General features: G+C 42.3%; 2 protein-coding genes across 2 annotated transcripts; one reads left to right on the top strand and one right to left on the bottom strand.

Annotated features, from left to right (window-relative positions):
* Positions 1–540: 540 nt before the first annotated feature.
* On the bottom strand, positions 541–3,290 carry gpr186 (G protein-coupled receptor 186). Its single transcript, XM_034892070.1, has 2 exons — positions 2,973–3,290; positions 541–1,677 (listed from the first exon to the last, which is right to left on the bottom strand). Exon 2 carries the CDS (start codon positions 1,644–1,646, stop codon positions 660–662), a length of 987 nt encoding a protein of 328 aa, XP_034747961.1. The 5' UTR covers positions 1,647–1,677; positions 2,973–3,290; the 3' UTR covers positions 541–659.
* Positions 3,291–4,593: 1,303 nt separating this feature from the next.
* cd164l2 (CD164 sialomucin-like 2) lies at positions 4,594–9,111 on the top strand. Its single transcript, XM_034892885.1, has 7 exons — positions 4,594–6,357; positions 6,469–6,572; positions 6,986–7,072; positions 7,355–7,447; positions 7,544–7,585; positions 7,748–7,901; positions 8,135–9,111. The coding sequence occupies exons 2-7, from the start codon at positions 6,494–6,496 to the stop codon at positions 8,148–8,150; spliced, it is 471 nt and encodes a 156-aa protein (XP_034748776.1). The 5' UTR covers positions 4,594–6,357; positions 6,469–6,493; the 3' UTR covers positions 8,151–9,111.
* The last annotated feature ends 493 nt before the right edge of the window (positions 9,112–9,604 follow it).

Here is a 9,604-nt window from a genome sequence, read left to right as displayed (position 1 = left end):
TGAAAGCCTCGGCAGCAGTAAAGAGAAGAGTGCTAACATGGCCCGGTAGAAAAAAAGTATATTTATTATTCATCAGTATAAAATATTCATTCATTTAAAAAAAGGCTGTGCAACACAAACATATGGTCAGTACCTTTCAAAGTGCCTGTAACAGCATGTGCAAAATAGAGTCTCAAAGATCTAGAACATTGTGTTTTCTAGACAATCAAGTTAATAATTTTAGGACTTTGGATCACATTTCACTGTGACAGGCTTACATTAAAACTCCATCCATTCCTCTCACTTTAAAGTGCCAATGGTGATTAAATCCACTTTCTATGAGTGGGGGCACAATTGGCACCCTTGTGATTGTTTTAATCTGGGGATCCAGTGGAATTACAATTGACTTACGATGAGGCACAAAGAACACACAAGACAGTACGTTTAGTTAGTACTCCCAAAATGGCCGCCAGCCAGGACAATCCAGGAACATTCTGATTTGCAGGTGGACTTCATCTCTTGGAGAAGCGCTTATTGCGTGTGTGGGAGTTTATGTTTGTGAGAGATTCATGTTCTGGGTCTGGATGATAGTCAATGCAGCTATGTGTGTATTGGCACACAAACAGTGATATGTCTGGCATAGATTGTGTGGTGGTTTGAGTCTGGTGAGGTTTGGCAGTCTACACATCAGCAGGGTAGTGTACGTGTGCGTTGTGTGTGCATCTGTGCGGGCAGCAGGCCTGGAGCAGCACCTTGCGAATGTCTTTGTTTCTCAGACTGTAGAGTATGGGGTTCAGCAGCGAGCTGCCTGCTGCTGGCACCAAGGTGGCGTAGGTGTACAGAGGAGGGCTGGATGCGTCTCCTAGCAGCCCCCAGAGGGAGAAAGGCATCCAGCAGCCCACAAACACACTAAGGACAAGGATCAACCGAGAGAAGCCCCTTCCACTGCTGTGTTTGCTTGCATATGATTGGTTGGTAGAGAGGAAGTGCCTCTGGGTAGCGATGGCGTGGGCATGCCGCCTTGCCACACGGCAGATCCCAGCGTACAATTGCAGGGTTACTATGACAACCACCAGGAAGCCACCACACAGCAGCGATAGGTATGTCCGGGTCAGCGGGCGTGCTACAGAACAGGAGTTTGGCTCTCCCAGACAGTGCCATCCCATTGCAGGTCCCGCCCCAATGACACAGGCACCCAACCAGATCAGCAGCAGGAGAATGGCGGCTCTGTAACGGGATTCACTTGAACCATAGGTGAGGGCGTGGCTTAAAGACATGTATCGGTCCAAAGCAACACCCATCAGGCTACAGAGTGAGGCAATCAGTGATGTCACCAGCAGTCCTGAGGTCAGCAATTCTGACCAATCACTTGGCTCAATGCAGAACAGGAAAAGGAAGTGCAAGATCAAAGCAACACCTGCCAGGAGATCGGCCAAACCGAGGCTAGCCAGCAGCAGAAAAACAGGGGCACGAAAAGATGGGGTGGCAAGGATGGTGGTGACAACTACTGCATTTTCAGTGGCAATGACAGTTCCTGAAACACAGAGGGCCACACCCCACACTGTGAGGGGCGGGACTTCATATGAGCTATCCAGTCGATCCAGAGGAAGGAAGGGGTCTGCACCTGAGGACTCATCCCAGTCCAGGTCAGAGGCGTTCAGGGTCATGGCTTTTTGTCAGCAGTCACAAAAATCCAACCTTAGAGAGAGAAAAGGAGAAACATGTCGACATTAGCTCTAATGGGTCATTAGCATTAGCTGTGGTTTCAGCCTGTGGAGTGGCTGGAGGCTGGATGGGGCGTGTTATGCTCTTGTAATCTAAAGCAATTGAGCAAAATAACAATAGATCAATGCATAAAGTGGTATTAGTTATAGTCACACCCTGAGCACTCTTGTATTGTTTTTGTTGTACAGGGGAATTAAAAAAAATGTATTTAGTTAGTTAGTAGCCTATTGGGACAGTTACCGTTTGCAATAAAAAGATAAAAAAGATATAGACATAGAAAGATATAAACATATTATATCAACCAAACTAGTTAGGCTAAGGATATACCCTTATTTTGTCCCTAGGTGAGATTTGTTTAAAACAAATAAAAGAAAATACAAATTACAAGCTGAAAAATACTTAAATTTAGACTATTTTGCAATTTTCCCTTTAAGATAAGTGTTTTATTATTATTAACTCAAATACATTGTATATAGTATTACTGCTTGAAGCCCTTGAAATGTCAGTGACGTCACCATCTCTAGTCTTGCAGGAAGTCACGCAAATTAATTTTGATATGTAGGCTTAATTCAACTCCATAAGCGTTACTAAAACATGATGGATCAAATATATTGTGTCACTGTTTTACCTAATAAACCGTTAATAACCTATATTGGTGTTTAGCACGTCACACTAAATCTAGTGGCTATTACTGGCTTGCACTTTTGGTTCAGTCCTACACGTTTCAGGAGCATCCAAACATCTTATACACCATTTACAGGGTGGCTGGTTAAACTGGAATCTTTAACTCTCTTCCAGATGAAGTTGGTGATCTACAGTGGGAGGATTCCCTTTTAGTCAATGTCCAAACATGAGGGATACTACACTGTAAAGTAATGAGTCTACAGTTATTCAAGGAATTCGCTGATACAATGCTTAGATGCCTGTGCGCTCTGGTGTGTTATCTGCTTGTTCTTTAGCAAAATGTCAAACTGTACTGCACGCCTACTAAAAGGAAATACCACACCGTGACTGTAATACTGTCACATATTTTCCGATTCTTTCTTTTTCCTACTGGAGGAGTTTTTTTGGGGTTCCAGGAGTCTTTCATTCTTCTCCCTATCGCATCTGAGTAAGAAGGTACATCCGTGCTCCTGGTGCGGAGGACCCTCTTGTATAATACAATTGAAGGTTCATTGCACCACAGAGGGTATCCCCGACTCCCTCCCGCACACACGATCACACTGCACAGACACGAAAACATGCATATAATACAGTATCCATCTTACCTTATTCACGCGATTTCGTGATTCCTTTGCGAGACTTAAACCGATTTCTTCTCTCCTCTTATACGATCAAATGATGGAGATGTGGTCCGCTGTCCGAAGTGATGCTCGGTACCAGTCTGAAAAAGGAGGACAGTCCCTGTGTGTGACAGCGCTCCGTGCTCCTGTCTTCATCAAAGTTGCACCAAACTCTCACTTGGCGTCTCTTGCATCTCTTTTTCTTCTGTCTCTCCGGAGCGCCTATGGGAGGAAGAATGGATGCTCCTGAGCGCGGACTCATCCACAAGACAGCCGATCTGACGTCAGTGACTGGGAGGCTCGACCAATGAGATTCCGGCATTGAAGTGCGGGAAGACTAGGGAGGGGGTGTACAAGGAGTAATTTCATTCAGAAAAATGCGGCATCTCTAGCGCCCCTCCCACTGCGGTTCACGCTTGCTCTCATTTCTTGTAAATAATGACCATCAATAGACCCCCCTCTTTCCAGCACTCACACACACACACATTTATCAATAAGACCCGGGGGGCCTGGTAATTGAGATGATGCTGTTTCGTGTTGGGCAGGGCTCAGAGGTGTAGAGGTGTGGGACAGAGCTCAGGACTGGCGCTGTCCACGGTGCTGAAACGCATCAAGATGAGTCATGGAGAGGCGTCCTGCAGAGCAACTATGGGAAATTGAGACTTCAAGTGAAAACAACTCACCTAAATGAACGGACAACGACACAATTGTACCTTTCATAGCCAAAACCCGGCTATGACTTATATGTAATAATAATGATAATAATAATAAGTATTGGTGTTTATAGGTATAGTACATTGCGAGTTTATTAAGCCAGCAGGGATGGGCAGAAGAATTGCCTATATAATCATTAATCCAATCTAATTCAACATCAGCACAAACAGTAGCCTCACAATCGATCATAGACGTCAATAAACGCCTCTCTGACACTATTTATTTAGATTTTACTGTACATAATGAGGTTCACACATGCAATAATAATTATAATAATTAAAATATCCCTGAAATAATTTAGAAATCGAATGGGACCGTGTTTGTATATATGTGGATGGGGAGTTTCTGTTTTTTATTTTTTATTTGAGCATCCTTACATAGAAACACAGCCCCTCACTCGACTTACAGTATTTTAACAGCAGTAGGGAATTCAAGGCTTCCCCGGTTTGATAGCGAGCGTGGGTGCTGCAGGATGGCTTGCACGGTTGTCTACGTGGTCGCGCATATCAATGCGCTGACTGGGGGAATCTAGTCCCGCTCGAGCCATATTAGGACACGCTTCCTGCCAATAAAACCCTCCTACGTCACCTTAAGGAGCTGAAATGCAACACTTGTCACCTTGAAAGATGTCGAGCTTCTCCAAATTACTGCAAAATTACAGCTCTTTTTGGTCTAAAACACTATTGTAATGGATCTCTTTTTATGTCCTTACACTAATGTCTTTTATTCAGTCATGTCACATATGCGTATTTGTAACACTGTAATACTAACAGGTCCTTTGCTCGTGAATTACTGCATTATCCACTATAGGTTGTCACTGGTGTTTCGATTTTTGGCCAGCAGTGGGAGCATCCCTCGAGGAAGAGATCGTGTTCGACAGGACTGCGGAATATCCCTCTGAGGTTTTTTGGCACGTCGACACCCAAACACAAAACACAAACAGCCACCCTGTAGAGCTGCACATGTACCCAGAAAATGTGTAAAGATGTGGGTGTACATGGTCCACGTCGGTGTGAATGGAGGAGGTGTTGATGGTGGAATTCGATGCATAAAGTTGAAAAGAGTGTCGTATTCGGGGCTCGATGCACCGGATTTTGAGGGCTTGCGGCCGGGGCTATGACTCAGTTCATCTACATCAGAAAGCAGCACGGTGCAGGTCAGAGGCTTGTACTTTTTGTGCTGGTGCTGGTGTGTGCACATAGAGCTGGAGTAGGTCGCTATGAGCACTCTTTTACTGTTGTTTTATTTCCACATCACCATTCCACAAAGTGATCCATCAGACTTCTAGACATCAATCCACATCAGTAATATCAAACCTTTAATATGTCCAGATGCAGCATATTCAGATTTTGTATTAATAGATGTGACTGTTAGAATGTGTCTCAAACTTGTAATTGATTTGTGATCAGATCAGTGTTCTTGGCCACATAGCTACTGTAGTAAAAATAATTGCAGTTAGGATCGAATACCTTACTTTAAAACCTTGTCTGAGTAGTGTGTCACATAAGTTAATTATTGATTGATTGACAGGTGATTGATAGTACTTCATCACAGTCAGTGGCCCATTTTATGTGAAGATAGAATACTGAAGCACAAGCTGTCTGCTGTGTATACACATAATTGCATGCCAACGTCAGGGTGTTTTAAATGCATTCATACCACAGTATAACTATAGCTGTCCTTTTGGATTGGATCACTCATGACACATATTCAATCAATCAGCCAATTTTATTTGTCACATGAAACTGTAGAGGTACTAATCTAGTTATATGTAATTAGCTCCTTCAACTTGTGAATGATTAATCATAAAGCTGATTATTTTTATTATTATTTCTAATTTTAATGTTCCCAACAGCTGTCTCAGACACATCCCTGATTAAAACAAGCACCGTCATAGTGCTGCTGAAGTATCTTAACCAGACGTTCTCCAGCAGATGCATGGTGTGATTGTACTTGTTTGATTCTTCACAGGAAAAACAGAGCCAAATTGATTTCCGCTGATTCATCTTTCTAGTTTATTTCCGGGAACAATGGTTTCTACTTTTAATTGGCTTTAATTGGAGTGCTTAAGCTACTTCACACCTTTTGCCTTCAAGTGAACAAAGGAGGGATTTTCCCTTTAGCTTGTTGCATTTCAAGACTTTGTTGCCTGGATAGGTGAAAGTATCCTTTATTTGTAAAGACAAAAAGTCAGAAAAAATAGAATGTTGTCTAACAAGTAGATATTTTAGCAATGGCAGCGGTGGTGCTCTAATGGTCCACACTGAAATATCTCAAAACCTTTGGATGGATTACCTTGAAATGCGATTAGGATAATAATGTTGCAGAGGATAAATTTGAATCCCTAATGACTAGCATGACTACTACAAAAGTTTATTGACTGCAGATTATTTGCATAAAATGTACAGTCAATGTTCACATGTGTCCCAACATTGTTAATGGTGATTGTAAGGACATATGTGTGAATGCAGTGTGTGTGCACTGTGTGCAGAAGTAAACAGGTGTCACTCTGTCCAAACTGGTGTATATTTCAGGAGGGTTGAGGTGGGCCAGTTGGTTACCAGGAAACCAAGTTTGGGTATTACTCATGTTACACAGATCTCTGTGTCTCCTGTCTTTCTCTCTGTGTCCCAGCCAGGAGCCATTTCTCTATACTGTAAGCAACTATTGGATACCCCTTTGAGGACTTACAGAAAATATTTTTATTAAAACTGTTTTGGTGACACTGTTCTTCTCCAAACGCGTTGTGTTAAGCTGTCAATTGCAGGTGTTGGCACTCCGTTGCTGTCAGGATGCAACAGTTGGTGTTGAAGGTCATCTGCTCCACACTGCTGCTTCTAGCAGTGGTGCCCTCTGTGTATCCACAGCCAGGTAAGGGTCCATCCATATGGCTTGCATTTATTTATTTATTGTATGACATTACGGTGTATTTGGGTCTTATCAGAAACCTATTGTTGTGTCTTCCTACACTTGGTATTTTGATATCTCCTTTCCTTTCCTCATGTTTTCACCATTTCATCTCCTTCAAGAGTTCCTGATAACATCTCCCCTAATAACTGTGAGGATGGCTTATTCTCCAGTACATTTTAACTTATTGTCATCTTGTGAGAATTGAAGGAGAATCTATTCCCTTTTCTATGGTATTATTCTTGAGTTTTTGCCTATCCCAACATTTTCCAGACTGGTGGGAGGTGTTTGTGTCTGTAGGAAGATAATTGCCCATTTATCAATTAACTGGTTTGAGTGACACTTTTAACTGACTGCCAAATCCATCTCTCCTACAGATTGTTCTCAAGCTGAGTCATGTGACCTGTGCGTTGGCGATTCCATGCTCAACTTGACAGACTGTGTCTGGAGGCTTTGTCCAGATGGTAACACACACACACACACACACACACACACACACACACACACACACACACACACACACAAACACACACACACACACACACACACACACACACACCTCCCTGACCTATGATAGTAATTCAATCATCAAAGCTGCTGTAACATAAGCTTCCCAGGTTTATACAAGGTGCCTGAATTATTTAGTAGGCCAGCAATGTAGACATCACACATATACACACACACACACACACACACACACACACACAAACACACACACACTAACATGCTTGTTCTCTCTGTCTCAGGTAATGGTACAGGCACGTGTGTGTCGGATGGGGCCAACCCGGCAGAAAACGGCATGAACTGTAGCTGGACAACGGTGCCTGAATTGTGTACAGGTGGCTAAAAAAAACAATACAACAAAACAAAAAAACAATATGAAGTTATCTGCAACCTCAATAATTCTCATTTCTTTTGGATGTTTTATTTCCCAGTTGTAGAGTCTGTAGCAGAGGGAGGAGGTGAAGGTGACTCAGGTAAATAGTATCAACTCCAGCATCCCTTCCCACCCCCTTCCCTCCCTCTTAAGTCAGACATTTATTATTCCCATTGGAGCTGAGTAAAATGTGCCCCAATGCCCCTCAGTCATTTCTACCAGAAGCAAAAAAGAATTTATCTTCTCTTTTCTTTTGCTCCAGGTGATGAAAGTAACACAAATTCTGAGTTCTCCCAGGCCAAGTTTGACATGTCCAGTTTCATCGGAGGCATCATACTGGTGTTGTGTGTGCAGGCAGGCGGCTTCTTTGCCATGCGCTTCCTCAAATCCAAAGAGCAGAGCAGCTATGACCCAATGTGAGTTTGTGCACTTAGGTGTTAGAGAACAAAGAATTTGACGTTACCGTATCAGTTTAAGTGCGTGCATGTAAATGTGTCTGTGTCACTGAGTTAAGTGACGGTCTGTTAGTGCAACAACAACCTCTGGTGGCAGGAGTGATCAACAGCACCCAATGTGCAATGTGATTCACCTTTAAAATCCCTATGTGTTGTATTTAGATTCTCTCAAAATTCTGCCTGTCTTTTTGCAGAGAGCAACCACAGTGAAGACATGATGTATGAAGGACAAACAGGCGAGATTTGAGGACAGCAGAGCAGTGAGTCATCGAGGTCTGACGACAGTGTTTTTTTTTCTTCCTGGGCTCGAGTCATTTTTGGTTTATTCCCATGTGTACCCCTAGGGGATAGGTGTGTTCATAGGAGGATATTTTTTCTCAGAATACCGCATTGTGTAACGAGTGTCTGTACGCTGTGTTTGTATAGTATTTATATTCCAGAGACATTTTGGCTGTTGCTATTCCTACAACCTGACAAATGGGAAACAATAAGGCTCTGATTTTCCCAGGAATTTTTAGCGATTCATATTTGTGACCAAACCCACCTTATATTTTCCCCAATGATAAGTGTTAAGTATTTGTCCTACAAACAACAAGCAACTAGCTGTATCAAATCCGCTGTTTCAACTGTGTAAATAGTACAGTGCTGTTATGGGTAAGCGTGATACAATCCCAATGTAGACAGTAGGTCAGACAAGGTCATAACAGGCATTTAAACCCTGAAATACGTTTAAAGAGACTGTTGTTCATTTTGCCCATCATCTAAGAGGACGTCTGTGTTTATAATGAGGAGCTGCATAACTTTATAGTGTTTTATTGGAACCAAATATTAAAATGTTTTACGTATGTTATATCTTTTAATTTATTTGCAGTGAGTTAAATGATTTAGCTGGGGACCCTAAGGAGCCATCTTAACAACTCCTGGAGGTCCCTGTAGACCCCACTTTTGGGAACATAGAAATTAAGCCTTATATTCTTAGCAATAGTCATTTAAACTTCATGCCTACCTACAATTTAGTTTTTGCACCACTCCTCTGATTTATGTGTTTTTGTTTTGACTTGTCAATGGCTCAGATTGTTTTTTTTATAAATTAATTTAGATTGAGGAGATTTATGTTTGACTGCTCATAATTATATTATATACATACCAGCTTTAACCCTTTAATAACATTTCAAAGAGATGTGATGTGACCCTTTTTACCCGTGGTAATGCTGGCTTTGTCATACCATTACAATAAAAAATGCTAAAAAAGGCTGGCAGTCTGATTAAACTATGGATAAACACCTATTACTGTGTGTGTGTGTCATGTCAGCTTTTTTTGCATGCAAATGAGGAGTTAGTAATCACAGTCAAACATTGTACAGTATGTGTTAAGTGCATATTTGCTCATTCCAGCAGAGTAAGTGAACCGATTTGGCTGTAATCTGGGTGGGACCAGAGACATACTCCCAGTATCTGTAGATAAGAATCACCTATTAATCTGCACATATCTGACTGTTAGGATCCCAGCATACAGCAGGGACAGAGCACTGATGGGGGCCTTCTGGGGAGCAGCAGGATAGCTGGTTGGATGCACCAGACACAGTCTGAGCCAGGACCTATTTAGGCTTGAATAAGCCCACACAAAAACGTTTGCCAACTGGCAACTGAGTGTGGCTGTCATC

Source organism: Etheostoma cragini, chromosome 14, assembly GCF_013103735.1.
Source record: "Etheostoma cragini isolate CJK2018 chromosome 14, CSU_Ecrag_1.0, whole genome shotgun sequence".
Classification (NCBI taxonomy): Eukaryota; Metazoa; Chordata; class Actinopteri; order Perciformes; family Percidae; genus Etheostoma; species Etheostoma cragini.
This window is presented reverse-complemented; position numbering and strand designations above follow the sequence as displayed.